Raw genomic sequence first — 21301 nt, 5'->3', positions numbered from 1 at the left:
CATAAACAACACGATTCCTAATTACAATAAAACGTATAATTAGGTTGGTGTTTGTTGATGTCTCAAAGGAAGGGAATGACATATTCTTATTTAGCGTAAGGAATATATTCATTTTTTGCATTTCTTTGTTTCTTGGCTTCCATAAATTCTTAATTTTACTATGTTTTATGAGATTAGATTGAACACCATAGTACCGATGTTTGGAACTGTGCTATGGAATTGTGGGACATCGGTTGATTTTGTTGTTCGTTGAATGTAAGCCGGTAAGTAAATTTATTATTTAGATTATGTGGGGGTCATATAAAGGTTATACGGGCGGGTCAGGTGACCACGGTGTGACTCCACATAAAGAAGACACAAAAAACCATGAAAGACGTAGTAAAGTATTGCCTGTGGTGTACGTTCATTACCACCGTGGTCGCCAAATACGAACCGAACTGGGACTCTCTCGATAGTCGTCCGCTTCCTTCGTGGTATGATGAGGCAAAATTCGGTATTTTTATGCACTGGGGACTTTACTCCGTCCCGAGCTACGGTTCCGAGTGGTTCTGGTGGCGTTGGCAAGGACTTAAAACGCCCGACTACGTACAATTCATGAAGGAAAACTATCCTCCCAACTTCCAGTATCCAGACTTCGCTCCTGAATTCCGAGCCGAGTTCTTTGATCCTGACAAGTGGGCGGAAATACTTTCAGCCTCTGGAGCAAAGTAAGGATTAAGCAATATACATACGTGACACACCCCGTATATTGTTATAGATTGTATATTGTCTTGTCTGATAACAAGACTCAAAACCAACTACTAGTATGTATACATGAATTTCCTATGATCAATATGGTTAATATTTAATTTGGTGTTATACTTCACTGAGTAACTTGTTGCATGTCTGAATGATGCTGTAGCCCTGGAACATGCATATGTGTATTGGTTGACAATGAGACATGCAGACAATCGTAAACAAATGTTTAAACATAATAAATCCTGTTTTATTATAATGCTTTTATAAATAATAATAATAATAATAGTTTATTACGCAACTGTGATCTGCTATGGATACAGTAAGGTAAAAAAAGTGTAAAATAAAATAAAATACAACTAAAGACGACTACAAATAAGAGGTCATATAACTACAAATAAATCGGAAAGTAATAAAAATAGCAAATAAAAATATTAAATAAATCAAAGTAAAGGCTCTCCCTACCCAGGGGTTTACACAGGTGGTGTTTTGTATATGTTTTTTTTTTTAGATATAGTGAAAAAGCAATGTTATTTTTCATAATTTTTAAGAACATTACGTCTTTGTTCTCTTCACTTGAGGTAATTTCGCAGTTTTTCAGTAAGATTTTTCTTTAATTTTCAAAATATGAGCAGCTCAAAAAAAATATTTTTCACCTTCAATATCGCCTTGATCACATTTTTTACAGACTCTTTCTGCTGCTGGTAATTTTGGTTTTCTCCTTCTCTCCAGTTCAATTTCCAAAGTGTGATCACTTAGCCTGAATTTTGATAACTTTCGGCGTAAGCAAAAGTTTTTTATTTCATTTAGGTAATTTTCAAATTCATAGTTTTTTTTAAATTGTTTATTATTATTACAACACAAATACTGCAGTACCAGAAATGATATTTTTACTAAGTACATGCATGCATGCATAAACATGAAAATATTATGCAGTCTATGGGCAGAATAGATTATAATTATCAAGTTCATTAATAATATAATACAATGTCCAATAATGGGCATTGTCATGATATATATAAATATTTCATTTATTCAGTTATTACATGTTCTCTATGATTTTCATTTTTCATCAGATATGTGGTATTAACAAGTAAACATCATGAGGGTTGGACTAACTGGGGATCTAAATATTCATGGAATTGGAATTCAGTCGATAATGGACCACATAGGGATCTCGTAGGTCAGTTTAACAATAATAATAAAATCAAATATATATTTATTTCAAAAGTAACATGTCAGTATTTGTGCACATATAAAAAAAATCACCAGCTTTCAATTTTGAAGGTATCAGTTTTTGCCCGAAAATTAACAAATTTGTTTTTATTTTATTATGTTCTCATTTATTTATCTCTGTATTTGTTCATATGTATTTATCATTTTATGTATATTGATAGGTGATCTAGCAAACTCAGTTCGTAAAAACACTGATATACATTTTGGACTGTATTACTCGCTGTTTGAATGGTTCAATCCACTATTCAATGCTGATAAGGCAACTGGATTCAAAACTCAGACCTATGTCAGGGTAAGACACAAGTTTTTTATTTAAAAATCTCCAAATCAAATGAGCATTATTAATACAGTTATCATATGATTTATTGAATAGCGCCATCTGTTGTTGACATTAAGAACCCTTGAATTACGTGTACTTGCATAAGCCAAATGAATGGAGCTTAGTCTAAAACTAAGCATACTACATATATTGTATTACATGCACTTACTTAAATGACATAGGCTATGGTCAACTAAAATAAAGGCCCATTCCTGACATGTAATTAACTATGATTTATTATATCAATATTTTCAGGATGTTGTAACCCCTCAGTTGAATGAAATTGTGATGAACTATGAACCGGAAGTGGTGTGGGCAGATGGTCCAGGGGGTGCCAATGACATCTACTGGAATAGCACCCATTTCCTAGCTTGGTTGTATAATGATAGGTAAGATATTATGTTATAGCTATCAATCAGTTTAAGATATCCCCTCCAAACCACTTTCTAACTTTTCTGCTCAACCACCAGCCTCATGTTAAAACCACTTCTCTCTCTAGTCAACCACCAACCTCATGTTAAACCACTTCTGTCCCTAGCCAATCACCAACCCCATGTTAAAAGCACTTGTCTAGTCAACCACCAACCCCATGTTAAAACCAATACTGTCCCTAGCCAATCACCAACCCCATGTTAAAAGCACTTCTGTCTAGTCAACCACCAACCCAATGTTAAAACCAATACTGTCCCTAGCCAATCACCAACCCCATGTTAAAAGCACTTCTCTGTCTAGTCAACCACCAACCTCATGTTAAACCACTTCTGTCTAGTCAACCACCAACCTCATGTTAAACCACTTCTCTCTCTAGTCAACCACCAACCTCATGTTAAACCACTACTCTGTCTAGTCAACCACCAACCTCATGTTAAACCACTTCTGTCTAGTCAACCATCAACCTCATGTTAAAAGCACTTCTCTGTCTAGTCAACCACCAACCTCATGTTAAACCACTACTCTCTCTAGTCAACCACCAACCTCATGTTAAACCACTACTCTGTCTAGTCAACCACCAACCTCATGTTAAACCACTTCTGTCTAGTCAACCACCAACCTCATGTTAAACCACTTCTGTCTAGTCAACCACCAACCTCATGTTAAACCACTTCTCTCTCTAGTCAACCACCAACCTCATGTTAAAACCACTACTCTGTCTAGTCAACCACCAACCTCATGTTAAACCACTTCTCTCTCTAGTCAACCACCAACCTCATGTTAAACCACTACTCTGTCTAGTCAACCATCAACCTCATGTTAAAACCACTTCTGTCTAGTCAACCACCAACCTCATGTTAAAACCACTACTCTCTCTAGTCAACTACCAACCCCATGTTAAAACCACTACTCTCTCTAGTCAACCACCAACCTCATGTTAAAACCACTACTCTCTCTAGTCAACCACCAACCTCATGTTAAAACCACTTCTCTGTCTAGTCAACCACCAACCTCATGTTTATACCACTACTCTCTCTAGTCAACCACCAACCTCATGTTAAAACCACTTCTGTCTAGTCAACCACCAACCTCATGTTAAAACCACTTCTCTGTCTAGTCAACCACCAACCTCATGTTTATACCACTACTCTCTCTAGTCAACCACCAACCTCATGTTAAACCACTACTCTCTCCAGTCAACCACCAACCCCATGTTAAACCACTTCTGTCTAGTCAACCACCAACGTCATGTTAAAACCACTTCTCTCTCTAGTCAACCACCAACCTCATGTTAAAACCACTTCTGTCTAGTCAACCACCAACCTCATGTTTATACCACTACTCTCTCTAGTCAACCACCAACCTCATGTTAAACCACTACTCTCTCCAGTCAACCACCAACCTCATGTTAAACCACTTCTGTCTCTAGTCAACCACCAACCCCATGTTAAAACCACTACTCTCTCTAGTCAACCACCAACCTCATGTTTATACCACTACTCTCTCTAGTCAACCACCAACCTCATGTTAAACCACTACTCTCTCCAGTCAACCACCAACCTCATGTTAAACCACTTCTGTCTCTAGTCAACCACCAACCTCATGTTAAAACCACTACTCTCTCTAGTCAACCACCAACCTCATGTTAAAACCACTTCTCTGTCTAGTCAACCACCAACCTCATGTTAAACCACTTCTCTCTCTAGTCAACCACCAACCCCATGTTAAACCACTTCTCTGTCTAGTCAACCACCAACCTCATGTTAAACCACTTCTCTCTCTAGTCAACCACCAACCTCATGTTAAACTACTACTCTCTCTAGTCAACTACCAACCCCATGTTAAAACCACTACTCTCTCTAGTCAACTACCAACCCCATGTTAAAACCACTTCTCTGTCTAGTCAACCCCCAACCTCATGTTAAAACCACTTCTCTGTCTAGTCAACCCCCAACCTCATGTTAAAACCACTTCTCTCTCTAGTCAACTACCAACCCCATGTTAAAACCACTACTCTCTCTAGTCAACCACCAACCCCATGTTAAAACCACTTCTCTGTCTAGTCTACTACCAACCCCATGTTAAAACCACTACTCTCTCTAGTCAACCACCAACCCCATGTTAAAACCACTACTCACTCTAGTCAACCCCCAACCTCGTGTTAAACCACTACTCTATCTAGTCAACCCCCAACCTCATGTTTAAACCACTACTCACTCTAGTCAACCCCCAACCTCGTGTTAAACCACTACTCTATCTAGTCGACCACCAACCCCATGTTAAAACCACTACTCTCTCCAGTCAACCACTAACCTCATGTTAAACCACTTCTCTCTCTATTCAACCACCAACCCCATGTTAAAACCACTTCTCTGTCTAGTCAACCCCCAACCTCATGTTAAAACCACTTCTCTCTCTAGTCAACCCCCAACCCCATGTTAAAACCACTACTCTCTCTAGTCAACTACCAACCCCATGTTAAAACCACTACTCTCTCTAGTCAACCACCAACCCCATGTTAAAACCACTTCTCTGTCTAGTCAACCACCAACCCCATGTTAAAACCACTACTCACTCTAGTCAACCCCCAACCTCGTGTTAAACCACTTCTCTGTTTAGTCAACCACCAACCCCATGTTAAAACCACTTCTCTCTCTAGTCAACCTCCAACCTCGTGTTAAACCACTACTCTATCTAGTCAACCTCCAACCTCATGTTAAACCACTTCTCTCTCTAGTCAACCACCAACCTCATGTTAAACCACTACTCTGTCTAGTCAACCACCAACCTCATGTTAAACCACTACTCACTCTAGTCAACCACCAACCCCATGTTAAAACCACTACTCACTCTAGTCAACCCCCAACCTCGTGTTAAACCACTACTCTATCTAGTCAACCCCCAACCTCATGTTTAAACCACTGCTCACTCTAGTCAACCCCCAACCTCATGTTAAACCACTACTCTATCTAGTCGACCACCAACCCCATGTTAAAACCACTACTCTCTCCAGTCAACCACTAACCTCATGTTAAACCACTTCTCTCTCTATTCAACCACCAACCCCATGTTAAAACCACTTCTCTGTCTAGTCAACCCCCAACCCCATGTTAAAACCACTACTCTCTCTAGTCAACCACCAACCCCATGTTAAAACCACTTCTCTGTCTAGTCTACTACCAACCCCATGTTAAAACCACTACTCTCTCTAGTCAACCACCAACCCCATGTTAAAACCACTACTCACTCTAGTCAACCCCCAACCTCGTGTTAAACCACTACTCTATCTAGTCAACCCCCAACCTCATGTTTAAACCACTACTCACTCTAGTCAACCCCCAACCTCGTGTTAAACCACTACTCTATCTAGTCGACCACCAACCCCATGTTAAAACCACTACTCTCTCCAGTCAACCACTAACCTCATGTTAAACCACTTCTCTCTCTATTCAACCACCAACCCCATGTTAAAACCACTTCTCTGTCTAGTCAACCCCCAACCTCATGTTAAAACCACTTCTCTCTCTAGTCAACCCCCAACCCCATGTTAAAACCACTACTCTCTCTAGTCAACTACCAACCCCATGTTAAAACCACTACTCTCTCTAGTCAACCACCAACCCCATGTTAAAACCACTACTCACTCTAGTCAACCCCCAACCTCGTGTTAAACCACTTCTCTGTTTAGTCAACCACCAACCCCATGTTAAAACCACTACTCTCTCTAGTCAACCACCAACCCCATGTTAAAACCACTACTCACTCTAGTCAACCCCCAACCTCGTGTTAAACCACTTCTCTGTTTAGTCAACCACCAACCCCATGTTAAAACCACTTCTCTCTCTAGTCAACCTCCAACCTCGTGTTAAACCACTACTCTATCTAGTCAACCTCCAACCTCATGTTAAACCACTTCTCTCTCTAGTCAACCACCAACCTCATGTTAAACCACTACTCTGTCTAGTCAACCACCAACCTCATGTTAAACCACTACTCACTCTAGTCAACCACCAACCCCATGTTAAAACCACTACTCACTCTAGTCAACCCCCAACCTCGTGTTAAACCACTACTCTATCTAGTCAACCCCCAACCTCATGTTTAAACCACTACTCACTCTAGTCAACCCCCAACCTCGTGTTAAACCACTACTCTATCTAGTCGACCACCAACCCCATGTTAAAACCACTACTCTCTCCAGTCAACCACTAACCTCATGTTAAACCACTTCTCTCTCTATTCAACCACCAACCCCATGTTAAAACCACTTCTCTGTCTAGTCAACCCCCAACCCCATGTTAAAACCACTACTCTCTCTAGTCAACCACCAACCCCATGTTAAAACCACTTCTCTGTCTAGTCTACTACCAACCCCATGTTAAAACCACTACTCTCTCTAGTCAACCACCAACCCCATGTTAAAACCACTACTCACTCTAGTCAACCCCCAACCTCGTGTTAAACCACTACTCTATCTAGTCAACCCCCAACCTCATGTTTAAACCACTACTCACTCTAGTCAACCCCCAACCTCGTGTTAAACCACTACTCTATCTAGTCGACCACCAACCCCATGTTAAAACCACTACTCTCTCCAGTCAACCACTAACCTCATGTTAAACCACTTCTCTCTCTATTCAACCACCAACCCCATGTTAAAACCACTTCTCTGTCTAGTCAACCCCCAACCTCATGTTAAAACCACTTCTCTCTCTAGTCAACCCCCAACCCCATGTTAAAACCACTACTCTCTCTAGTCAACTACCAACCCCATGTTAAAACCACTACTCTCTCTAGTCAACCACCAACCCCATGTTAAAACCACTACTCACTCTAGTCAACCCCCAACCTCGTGTTAAACCACTTCTCTGTTTAGTCAACCACCAACCCCATGTTAAAACCACTTCTCTCTCTAGTCAACCTCCAACCTCGTGTTAAACCACTACTCTATCTAGTCAACCTCCAACCTCATGTTAAACCACTTCTCTCTCTAGTCAACCACCAACCTCATGTTAAACCACTACTCTGTCTAGTCAACCACCAACCTCATGTTAAACCACTACTCACTCTAGTCAACCACCAACCCCATGTTAAAACCACTACTCACTCTAGTCAACCCCCAACCTCGTGTTAAACCACTACTCTATCTAGTCAACCCCCAACCTCATGTTTAAACCACTACTCACTCTAGTCAACCCCCAACCTCGTGTTAAACCACTACTCTATCTAGTCGACCACCAACTCCATGTTAAAACCACTACTCTCTCCAGTCAACCACTAACCTCATGTTAAACCACTTCTCTCTCTATTCAACCACCAACCCCATGTTAAAACCACTTCTCTGTCTAGTCAACCCCCAACCTCATGTTAAAACCACTTCTCTCTCTAGTCAACCCCCAACCCCATGTTAAAACCACTACTCTCTCTAGTCAACTACCAACCCCATGTTAAAACCACTACTCTCTCTAGTCAACCACCAACCCCATGTTAAAACCACTACTCTATCTAGTCAACCCCCAACCTCATGTTTAAACCACTTCTCTGTTTAGTCAACCACCAACCCCATGTTAAAACCACTTCTCTCTCTAGTCAACCTCCAACCTCGTGTTAAACCACTACTCTATCTAGTCAACCTCCAACCTCATGTTAAACCACTTCTCTCTCTAGTCAACCACCAACCTCATGTTAAACCACTACTCTGTCTAGTCAACCACCAACCTCATGTTAAACCACTACTCACTCTAGTCAACCACCAACCCCATGTTAAAACCACTACTCACTCTAGTCAACCCCCAACCTCGTGTTAAACCACTACTCTATCTAGTCAACCCCCAACCTCATGTTTAAACCACTACTCACTCTAGTCAACCCCCAACCTCGTGTTAAACCACTACTCTATCTAGTCGACCACCAACCCCATGTTAAAACCACTACTCTCTCCAGTCAACCACTAACCTCATGTTAAACCACTTCTCTCTCTATTCAACCACAACCCCATGTTAAAACCACCTCTCTGTCTAGTCAACCCCCAACCTCATGTTAAAACCACTTCTCTCTCTAGTCAACCCCCAACCTCATGTTAAACCACTTCTCTCTCTAGTCAACCACCAACCCCATGTTAAACCACTTCTCTGTCTAGTCAACCACCAACCCCATGTTAAAATCACTTCTCTGTCTAGTCAACCACCAACCTCATGTTAAACCACTTCTCTCTCTAGTCAACCACCAACCTCATGTTAAACTACTACTCTCTCTAGTCAACTACCAACCCCATGTTAAAACCACTACTCTCTCTAGTCAACTACCAACCCCATGTTAAAACCACTTCTCTGTCTAGTCAACCCCCAACCTCATGTTAAAACCACTTCTCTGTCTAGTCAACCCCCAACCTCATGTTAAAACCACTTCTCTCTCTAGTCAACTACTAACCCCATGTTAAAACCACTACTCTCTCTAGTCAACTACCAACCCCATGTTAAAACCACTACTCTCTCTAGTCAACCACCAACCCCATGTTAAAACTACTACTCACTCTAGTCAACCCCCAACCTCGTGTTAAACCACTACTCTATCTAGTCAACCCCCAACCTCATGTTTAAACCACTACTCACTCTAGTCAACCCCCAACCTCGTGTTAAACCACTACTCTATCTAGTCGACCACCAACCCCATGTTAAAACCACTACTCTCTCCAGTCAACCACTAACCTCATGTTAAACCACTTCTCTCTCTATTCAACCACCAACCCCATGTTAAAACCACTTCTCTGTCTAGTCAACCCCCAACCTCATGTTAAAACCACTTCTCTCTCTAGTCAACCCCCAACCCCATGTTAAAACCACTACTCTCTCTAGTCAACTACCAACCCCATGTTAAAACCACTACTCTCTCTAGTCAACCACCAATCCCATGTTAAAACCACTACTCTCTCTAGTCAATCACCAACCCCATGTTAAAACCACTACTCACTCTAGTCAACCCCCAACCTCGTGTTAAACCACTACTCTATCTAGTCAACCCCCAACCTCATGTTTAAACCACTTCTCTGTTTAGTCAACCACCAACCCCATGTTAAAACCACTTCTCTCTCTAGTCAACCTCCAACCTCGTGTTAAACCACTACTCTATCTAGTCAACCTCCAACCTCATGTTAAACCACTTCTCTCTCTAGTCAACCACCAACCTCATGTTAAACCACTACTCTGTCTAGTCAACCACCAACCTCATGTTAAACCACTACTCACTCTAGTCAACCACCAACCCCATGTTAAAACCACTACTCACTCTAGTCAACCCCCAACCTCGTGTTAAACCACTACTCTATCTAGTCAACCCCCAACCTCATGTTTAAACCACTACTCACTCTAGTCAACCCCCAACCTCGTGTTAAACCACTACTCTATCTAGTCGACCACCAACCCCATGTTAAAACCACTACTCTCTCCAGTCAACCACTAACCTCATGTTAAACCACTTCTCTCTCTATTCAACCACCAACCCCATGTTAAAACCACTTCTCTGTCTAGTCAACCCCCAACCTCATGTTAAAACCACTTCTCTCTCTAGTCAACCTCCAACCCCATGTTAAAACCACTACTCTCTCTAGTCAACTACCAACCCCATGTTAAAACCACTTCTCTGTTTAGTCAACCACCAACCCCATGTTAAAACCACTTCTCTCTCTAGTCAACCTCCAACCTCGTGTTAAACCACTACTCTATCTAGTCAACCTCCAACCTCATGTTAAACCACTTCTCTCTCTAGTCAACCACCAACCCCATGTTAAAACCACTTCTCTGTCTAGTCAACCCCCAACCTCATGTTAAAACCACTTCTCTCTCTAGTCAACCCCCAACCCCATGTTAAAACCACTACTCTCTCCAGTCAACCACTAACCTCATGTTAAACCACTTCTCTCTCTATTCAACCACCAACCCCATGTTAAAACCACTTCTCTGTCTAGTCAACTACCAACCCCATGTTAAAACCACTACTCTCTCTAGTCAACCACCAACCCCATGTTAAAACCACTACTCACTCTAGTCAACCCCCAACCTCGTGTTAAACCACTACTCTATCTAGTCAACCCCCAACCTCATGTTTAAACCACTTCTCTGTTTAGTCAACCACCAACCCCATGTTAAAACCACTTCTCTCTCTAGTCAACCTCCAACCTCGTGTTAAACCACTACTCTATCTAGTCAACCTCCAACCTCATGTTAAAACCACTACTCTGTCTAGTCAACCCCCAACCTCATGTTAAAACCACTTCTCTGTCTAGTCAACCACCAACCCCATGTTTAAACCACTTCTCTGTTTAGTCAACCACCAACCCCATGTTAAAACCACTTCTCTCTCTAGTCAACCCCCAACCCCATGTTAAAACCACTACTCTCTCCAGTCAACCACTAACCTCATGTTAAACCACTTCTCTCTCTATTCAACCACCAACCCCATGTTAAAACAACTTCTCTGTCTAGTCAACTACCAACCCCATGTTAAAACCACTACTCTCTCTAGTCAACCACCAACCCCATGTTAAAACCACTACTCACTCTAGTCAACCCCCAACCCCATGTTTAAACCACTTCTCTGTTTAGTCAACCACCAACCCCATGTTAAAACCACTTCTCTCTCTAGTCAACCCCCAACCCCATGTTAAAACCACTACTCTCTCCAGTCAACCACTAACCTCATGTTAAACCACTTCTCTCTCTATTCAACCACCAACCCCATGTTAAAACAACTTCTCTGTCTAGTCAACTACCAACCCCATGTTAAAACCACTACTCTCTCTAGTCAACCACCAACCCCATGTTAAAACCACTACTCACTCTAGTCAACCCCCAACCTCGTGTTAAACCACTACTCTATCTAGTCAACCCCCAACGTCATGTTTAAACCACTACTCACTCTAGTCAACCCCCAACCTCGTGTTAAACCACTACTCTATCTAGTCGACCACCAACCCCATGTTAAAACCACTACTCTCTCCAGTCAACCACTAACCTCATATTAAACCACTTCTCTCTCTATTCAACCTCCAACCCCATGTTAAAACCACTTCTCTGTCTAGTCAACCCCCAACCTCATGTTAAAACCACTTCTCTCTCTAGTCAACCCCCAACCCCATGTTAAAACCACTACTCTCTCTAGTCAACTACCAACCCCATGTTATAACCACTACTCTCTCTAGTCAACCACCAACCCCATGTTAAAACCACTTCTCTGTCTAGTCAACTACCAACCCCATGTTAAAACCACTACTCTCTCTAGTCAACCACCAACCCCATGTTAAAACCACTACTCACTCTAGTCAACCCCCAACCTCGTGTTAAACCACTACTCTATCTAGTCAACCCCCAACCTCGTGTTAAACCACTACTCTATCTAGACAACCTCCAACCTCATGTTAAAACCACTACTCTGTCTAGTCAACTACCAATCTCATGTTAAAACCACTACTCTCTCCAGTCAACCACCAACCTCATGTTAAACCACTTCTCTGTTTAGTCAACCACCAACCCCATGTTAAAACCACTTCTCTGTCTAGTCAACCACCAACCTCATGTTAAACCACTTCTGTCTAGTCAACCACCAACCTCATGTTAAAACCACTTCTCTGTCTAGTCAACCACCAACCCCGTGTTTCAATGACTATAATTCTTTTTTCTAGTTAATCAGCATCCCCTGTTTGACCAACCATGAACCTGATGATACTTGTTATCAACTCCATCTAGCCCACTACTAACTCAGTCAACCTCATTTGACCAATTAACCTTTTCAGTCAATGCCATCTGAAGACACTAACTAACTATTTGATGTTACTACCTAATCCATATTGTTAACCATCAATCCATCTGGCCAGCCAGTAACCCCGGTGGCCAACCATGATTTGAACAAGTAACTGCCATCCAACATCTCAACTTGTTTGGCTAACAACCAATCACATAGGCCAGTCATAATCCTGTCTGACCAAACCTTACACCTACTATTCGACCTAAGGCATGACCAAACTTGTGTTACTAACTCCCAACTCCAACTGGCTAACCACCATCTCCATCTGGCAAATCATCTGGCCAACTTCCAACCCATCTGGCCAACCCATCTGGCCAATCACTAACCAAGCTGGCAAACTACCAACACAGCTGATCTGCTACTAACTACACCCAACCATCAACCAAATGCAGCCTACCTAATCATTACCTAATGACCAACCCAATGTACAAGCTGGTACAAGCAAACTCGTGTTACTTAAATTATTACTAACTGGCTGTCCACCAACTCCAATAGGCCAATCACCCTCTTCATCTGGTCAACCACCAACATCATTTGGCTCATAACCAATCAAATAAAAACTACCAGCCCATGAGACCTATTCCTAATTCCTTCTGACCATTCACCAATTATATCTCACCACTCAAACAACCCTTGTGATGATATACCAAATATCACCCATTACTAAAGCGCCTTGTGTGTAAATTAGGGTGTTTTTATTATTTCCAGCCCTGTAAAGGACAAAGTTGTTGTCAATGACAGATGGGGTTCTAACTGTAAATGCAAACATGGTGGCTACCTGACATGCAATGACCATTACAATCCAGGTAAGGAAATGTAGTATACATTGGCCAGTTGTAAATGCTGTCTTCTACAAGTAAAATTTACTACCTTGACTTTTTTTTCAAACACACTTTTAGTATAGCCACAATTTGGGAAAGAACCTCAAGGCTGCAAGAAATACGATTTACTATATACCAACTAATTATGAAATTGACCCTCCCGAATCACACATTCCATATCATAGCAACCATCTGAATACAGCAGTAGTACCAACAACTAAAATTTAAAAGTTATCAGGATCTGAATCTGTTTGGTCTCATGTAACGTTGAACAGTACTATGGCTAGATCCTGCTTATGTTGATGTTTTAGTATCAGTGACATTGTGGGATGATTCAGATCTCTCTCTGATATTTTTCTCACTATAGGACTGTTGGCTTAGTCCTTGGTGCGGAGAAAGAAGGAGCCAGAGTGACGTATTTGGCCAATATGGCTGTGCCTTTTGGCCTCAGTCACGTGGTTTGTGACGTAAAGGAAAACATCAAGGTCATGGGGCTTCCCCTGACCTAGATTTATTTCTAAGTCATTGGCTGAATCGCAGATTAATGCCTACAGTTCAAAATAGTCATTTTGACTGACCGGAGTCTATGGTGGGTATGAACTATGTGAATAGGCGGGTTTATAGGACCCTCTGCCTAATTCAGACTGTACATCAAAACCCTCCAGTTATTTCACCACTCTTCAGATAAAAATGCAAGTATGCCGTGGAAGTGAATGCAATATGACTTTCAACACAAACTTACCCCACCTTCTATTCACAAGTCATTCAGCTAAGTGCATTCTCAATGAGCATCAATGTGGTATGTGTAGAATGTTCACAGCATAGGATGCCTTGCACCGATCTCAGATGTGATGTTTCAGTGGCTGATTTGCCATACATAGTTTAATAAAAAAGAATATCCTAAATATCAGAACTTAATATCCATTCTGGCATGTTCGCTGACCATTTCGGATAGCTAAGCTCCTTCCAAAGCTAGAAAGCAACCCTGAAATGTCATGTGACATAATAAATAAAACCAATCACAGTGAGATGTGTAAATATAGTATATCACACATGCTGCATCAATAGTTTGATGTACATTCCATGTCTAAGGAACCCAGTAAAATGTGCACTGCTACACAAATTTCACTGACTTAAGATATTTGTGAAAATTTATCACTCGCCAATTTAATTATATATCATGTATAACCAATAAGTATTATTTCAACATGATGCAGTGTTTGCCTGTTATTTCATATACATGTATTTTATCCAAGTCAGCAAATAAACATTGATTGCTGTGTATATGTAAGGGGAGGCAGATATTAGCATAGAGTGGGGGATATCATTTTGTAGGTGAGGCAGATTACAGCTTAAGATAGAACGATTGACTACAAAAAGAAATCATGTCTGCACATCCCACAACAGCTCTAGTACACATTTGTTAATGAATAAAATAAAGAAGTTAAAAAAAAACACGTTTTGAGCGTGAGATATGATCTCTCCATCTCCATCTCCCATTTGCATGGTCTTAACCTCTGCACTATGAAGTTTCCCAAAGGACTCTACAGGGGTATTTACTTGTAAACTTTAAAAAGAAAGCTTCAATAATAACCAAAAATAAAATTTTCGGAAGATCAACTTCAAAATTTATACAAGGCCTACTATAACTACAGATTAACATATATATATATATATATATAAGTTCGATAGCGATTGGTTGAATATTTTTGGAGTGAATCGCTCAGAAGGAAAGTTTAAGACAATGACGACAACAACAACACTTGACGACTGACAAGACACTTTGCCACTACTGTGACTTTCTCTTCTCTTTATTATGGGCAAACCAAAAATGATGTCTTCCAATGAACAATACTTTGTTGTAGGTGTCTTACAGAAACGAAAATGGGAGGATTGTACGACTGTTGATCGGGGCTCATGGGGATATCGTAGAAATGTAGATCTATCAAGTTACTTGACAATGGATGATATAACAGATACATTGGCAGAGGTTGTCAGGTGAGTTGCTATAGAAACATAACATGCCCATGTTAGACCTTAAACAAACATGAATATTAATGTAATATGTGTAAGAATAATGGAATGTAAATACAGATATTAATAACAAATAATTTGATTTCAGTGAACTTTTATTGTATATTCACTACAGTTTTTCGAAATGCTAAAAATTTTCTGCAGTCCAACTTTTGTTTTATTTAGCAGACCATTACGTATTGGTGATAAGCGCCCTCTGTGGTGAATAAATGATTTTGCCATTATAATTTGATGTTATTGAATTTGATGGAACAAAATATGCTTCCTATAAGAAGCTATCATGCTCATATTTCATGTGGGTTGATTATCATGCAACATGTCCACCAATAATACCAATTAGTATTGTATTTGCTCTTTTGTAAATGACAGAGGCATGCCTTGGTCAAAATAAGTAATATTCAAGTGAACCAGTATACAATTACTGTAGAATACTTTATTTCACTTGGAATTTATTTTCGCTATTTTCGCTGAAAGGATGATTCTGTGAAAATAAAATCCAGCGAATATACTTTTTTTCCCTATATTTCACTTTCAAGTCGTCAAAAATCAGTGAAAATAAATTCCATACAAAACAACCAACACCAACACCAACAAAAATTAATTCCAGCTAAAATAAAGTATTTCACAGTAATTCATCTTTTATTTACATTGGTTTCAATTGAAAATGTGTTTCTAATAGAGCAAGTACGAAATGCAGTTAAGGGTGATTCAGGCACTTGCATCATAAAAGTGTAATCACGGGTTTTCATGTGAAAACATGGTATAAAACTATAACAAATATTTGCAATTATACGTCCATTCAGACATATGATAAAGTCTTAAGACGTCGGGTTCTAGTGGATTATTGCTTGATTTTGGTGCATCTGCATGCATCATCATTTGTAACTAGGACATGTCTACATGTGGCAATCACATTCTAAATTACATCATACCTCTTGGGAGATGCATTTGTTTCACGTTCCAGTTAAAAATTTTCGAAAAATGATCATTTTCATGCTTAAAATTCATCAAAATAGTACATTTCTGCCAATCTGGAACCAGATCTTGGTTGTGAATAGATGGATTTTGCCTAAACTTGCCTATACACAAGCGCCTGCAGATCTTAACCAAGGTCACACACCAAACTTGATAGAACACAAGGGCCTGCAGACCTTAACCAAGGTCACACACCAAACTTGATAGAACACAAGCGCCTGCAGACCTTAACCAAGGTCACACACCAAACTTGATAGAACACAATCACCTGCAGACATTAACCAAGGTCACACACCAAACTTGATAGAACACAAGCACCTGCATACCTTAACCAAGGCCACACACCAAACTTGATAGAACACAAGCACCTGCAGACCTTAACCAAGCTCACACCAAACTTGCCTAAACACAAGCACCTGCATACCTTAACCAAGGTCAAACACCAAATTGATGGCTTAAATAAGCCGTTTGCTGTAGTTCTTAGATATGCCAAGTTTACTTAGACATCTCATGGATAGTTAGTGCACACTTTCCATTTGGTTTAGGGTTCTCCTAAATTTTGGTTGACCTCTCTCTACTCTGATGTGCCAGAACATTTCTATAAGGCATGCGGTGAACCCTTACACTGTAAATAAAGAAGTAATATGGGCATCAATCAACAATTGTGATTCACGCTTTTCAAGCAACCAACCAATTAGAATCATGCTCTTCGCAGATTGACACTGCCACCCCTTCGCAGAATGCAATAATCAACATTCAGCGAGTTGCACAATCCCGTTGCAGAGTTAGTTTTTAAACCCCCTTACATACTTCCTACCATGGAACCAGTGAAAGACCCTGCTTTACTGGTTATCCTAAAATAAAATATATTTACCGGGTATACCAAACCTGGAGGAAGAAGATCAATCAATTTGCTGACTGCTCAGGTTTCACAGTTCTGTATTGAATTCTATTTCACAGTTGTGGTGGTAATATGTTATTGAATGTCGGACCAACCCATGATGGTAGAATTATACCCATATTTGAAGAGCGCCTTCGCCAAACGGGAGATTGGTTGAAAGTTAACGGTGAAGCCATTTACTCCAGCAAGCCCTGGACATCACAGAATGACACAGTGACGAAGGGCATTTGGTGAGTTCCCCCCTCCCCCTCATGTTATATGATATCAGAGGTACATTACTTGGGGTTTGTAACTACGGTGACATGATAACAAGATCCCGTCACAATCTCACTCTCGCATAAACGTTCCAACTCAGAAAAAATGCGAATGCGCATGCCCGAGGTAACTAGGATACTGGGATGTCCAGGTGGATCAAAATAGCTGCCCACGATATGACGGATTACGAGAACTATATTTTCTGTACATTTTCGATGTATTACATTTTTCACTATGATAGTGACAAGAAAAGTTTATTTTTTTCATTACAAACCTTGAACATTGATATGCGTCATGTCAGAAGGTCGTAGCCTCAGTCTCGCTATCTACGAGAAGAGACTTGAATGGGATCTTGACATGATATCACCATACAGTACTATGCGAGTTGCAAACCCCAAGTAATGTACCTCTGATGATATACAGTAATTATAAAAAAAAGTGTGAATTTTGATGTTGCAATGGATCTGTACTCAACTAAAGACATAAAAGTCCGAGTGGGAACAAATTCACCCTGAAAGACTTGGTTATAATGAAATTAAGAATGTCATGGTTTGAGAGTATACAAAATAGTTGAAATACATTCTGTTTTGTAAACTTGTATAATGCTAAATATAAAACAGAATCCAGAATAACGCATTTGCTTTTTTTATGAGTTTTACACTATACAGATGTGATGAATGTAAATATTATGGCTATAATAATATAAAAGTTGAATTACATTTTGGTATGCAAAATAGTAGTCAGTTAAATCTTATTCTCTGTTGTAATCCCTCAATGCAATTTGAATTTTATTTTCTTGACTATATGCCTATAGGGTATGAGCATGCAAAAAAATAAGCCCAAATACACAAAATATACAGAAGGTTTTTATAATTTACTGTATTTCAGTAGACACGTGTAACTTGATCTAATGATACAGTACATGACATGAAAGAGTATAGAGTGTACATCTAATACATTTGTACAGTTGAACTATTCAATGTGACGCCTCTAAGATAAACATGGCTAAAAAAGAAATGAGTGATCATGAAAAAACTTGTTTTGTGTCCTCTATGAAGTTTGAGTATTAGGATTCTCTGATAATTTGCATATCACATGACTTGGTGAAAAAAACCTTGTGTACACAAGAACAAACCCACCCTGCTGTAGACCCAACAAACTCAACCTAGTTGCTGATAGTCATGGAATATTTTCTGATACAGGGCATTATAAAAAAATGAAAATGCGAATGAAAAATAATAACAATGAACTATAGTTTTCTTTTTGTCAACACTTGCATGTCCTCATGCGATTTTCAGGTTTATACGCAAACTGAACTTCCGTGACCTGGTTCATGATTGGTTGGTTAAAAATAGCAATCATGGCAATGGCAATCATTATCGGTATCGAGCAGTCCATCAATACAAGTCTTCAAATTCATCTGATTTCCTCACAAGAAACACAAAACTTTATGAAAGTCTAACACTGAGAAAATGGACGACTACCTGCAACATGTTCTCACGCTTTAAAAATTATTTCGATTTCACTAAACATCTTCTGAAATGAACATAAGAACTAAACAAGCCATGCATGGCACAGTCCTCATTAGTTTTGTTTATAGTAATATAGCTGAAATATAAACATGTCAGGAATATGATTATTGTTTAACATTAAAATGGTTGACATTTGTATCAGATCGTCAAACGAGTACTTGTTTATATTGAGAGATATTGCTCTGGAACAGCATTAATTAAAACAAAATCAGCCATTTTGAATACATGTATATATGATGTATAATGAATATATAAAATTTGAACATAATCAGTCAAAGCATGTCAGAGATATGGCTCTAGAAGGCCATTCATTAAAACAAAATGGCCGCCAGTACAATCTCAGATGTGTTTGATAAAATTCCATTACACACTTAACAATTGAATAAATCTACTCGAAATTATATATCCACCAAGAAACAGTATGCCAGAAATGTATAATGTTCAAATAATTAATATGTATTTACAGTAATTAAAATACATGTATCATTCTAATCAATAGACAGTTTTTGTTTGATAGGTTCACCAGTAAGCCAGTAAATGGAGAAGTGGTTGTATACGCCATAGTTTTAAACTGGCCAAGCTCAAATTACCTGGTACTGGGTACTCCAGTCACATCACCTAAGACCACAGTCAACATGCTGGGATATTCACCACCATTACTATGGAAACAAACTGCTACCGCCGGGATGAACATCACTATGCCGAATCTGAGCGTGAACGCAATGCCATGCAAATGGGCATGGGTACTAAAACTCACCAATGTTGTATAATGTCAACGCACTCTTTGATTAGTCCAAGTTTAGTTTTGGAACTGAAGCTTATTATTAGGAGTGTAAAGATTGTCTTTTTACAAAATCCAATACACAGGCTATAGTAGTATGATTACATGCACCACACTTGGTAACAAAATCCTGCAGAAATTTAGCCACTGCCATCATTTTCACAATTGAGTCATGTGGATTTACAGCAAAGTGAAATCATGTATTAACAAGGCATACATTATACTTTCTATGTAAGGCCAGACTTTTAGTATCCGTTGTTTCGCGAACCCGTCGAATGAACAGGAGCCGAAAATGAAATTTTATTTCAGCGTAATTTCTCGCGCTCGCCGAATTGTAAGTGCAAAAAATTGCTAAAAAAAACTTATTTTTATCTTCATTTTTTTTCCGCTCGCCGCATATCAAACCCAAGTTGCATTTTCGTGGGAGTATCATAATCAAAGTACCGAAGTCTCGCACAGATGAGAAACAAGGTTATACATGGAATAAAATTTTATTTCATTTCTTCTTTCTGATCTCACAATTCTTTGAGAATCACACAAATCTAATGGGAAAAAAAGAATAAATTTTTTTTTTCCCCCGTCCTCCTCAAAAAAATTGCCTTATAAAAACTCAAGAAACAAGGAATAAAAAAAAGTCTGGCCTAACTTCATGTAATTAAAGTGAGGGAGTCGTCGCCTGCGCATGCGTCAGATGGCGATAGCGTGTCATTGTTTACAAACAAGCGTCTACCCATGAGCCTTTGCGGTTTTAGCGTGTGTTATCATCATCGCCGCCGCTGCTTGGGACTCAATTCCTGCACGTGCACAGGTGACAACCCTCCCGCTTTAATAATTTTGCGCCAATATAATGCTAACTATATATAGAGAACGCACCAAAATACATTTTTTAAGAGCATCTTACCAATTTCCCTGTAAAATAACCTTCACCTTATATTCAAAGGTATACTCACCAAGTGGCCTAGCTACTGTAGATGTATATTATATATGTTGGGGTAACAATTCCAAGAAAGAGCACACCGCATTAAAGTGACATAATTAAATTTATTTTAAATGGAGGTGATATAGAGTTATATTCAGATTTATTCTGTGAATTTGTAAAACTGTCATTTATATACAATCGTAGATACACATTAATAAATTGTCAATTTAGTTATGATGTTCGAATTTACTTGCCAGCTGTTGTCTAGGATAGAGATAATTATTCAGACATTGTGGTACCAATGTGTGATGACAACCACAGACAATGTTGTGAATGCCAAGGTCAATTTTTGGTGCTGCTCACAAAATAAACCAATATAACTTTTTTCAGCAGTTTTCATCAAGACAATGGAAATGGAAAATGTAGATTGGATTCCAGCTCCTGATGCGCCACTCAGTTCTGTGCCCCCTAACACAGGATAAATGTAGATTGGATTCCAGCTCCTGATGCATCAATCAGTTCTGTGCTCCCTATCACACAGTAAATGTAGATTGGATTCCAGC

The 21301-nt window shown here is 39.6% G+C and overlaps 1 protein-coding gene across 1 annotated transcript; it reads left to right on the top strand.

The window, feature by feature from the left end:
• The first annotated feature begins 319 nt into the window (after positions 1 to 319).
• Positions 320 to 20983, top strand: LOC102804961 (alpha-L-fucosidase-like). The gene is made up of 9 exons (XM_085502154.1): positions 320 to 707; positions 1812 to 1918; positions 2133 to 2263; positions 2546 to 2679; positions 13229 to 13326; positions 15207 to 15339; positions 17311 to 17481; positions 19556 to 20479; positions 20628 to 20983. Exons 1-8 carry the CDS (start codon positions 367 to 369, stop codon positions 19806 to 19808), a joined length of 1368 nt encoding a protein of 455 aa, XP_085358280.1. The 5' UTR covers positions 320 to 366; the 3' UTR covers positions 19809 to 20479; positions 20628 to 20983.
• Positions 20984 to 21301: the final 318 nt, after the last annotated feature.

Source organism: Saccoglossus kowalevskii, chromosome 8 (assembly GCF_978046115.1).
Source record: "Saccoglossus kowalevskii chromosome 8, keSacKowa6.1, whole genome shotgun sequence".
Taxonomy (NCBI): domain Eukaryota; kingdom Metazoa; phylum Hemichordata; class Enteropneusta; family Harrimaniidae; genus Saccoglossus; species Saccoglossus kowalevskii.
Note: the sequence above shows the minus strand (reverse complement) of the source record. Positions and strands in the feature narration are given on the sequence as shown.

Excerpts from the sequence above, each read along its gene's own strand:
- LOC102804961 (XM_085502154.1), top strand. The coding sequence starts at position 367 with ATGAAAGACGTAGTAAAGTATTGCCTGTGGTGTACGTTCATTACCACC. Across the intron at positions 2,264-2,545 it reads AAACTCAGACCTATGTCAGG|GATGTTGTAACCCCTCAGTT; the intron begins GTAAGACACAAG and ends CAATATTTTCAG. Across the intron at positions 15,340-17,310 it reads ACATTGGCAGAGGTTGTCAG|TTGTGGTGGTAATATGTTAT; the intron begins GTGAGTTGCTAT and ends TCTATTTCACAG.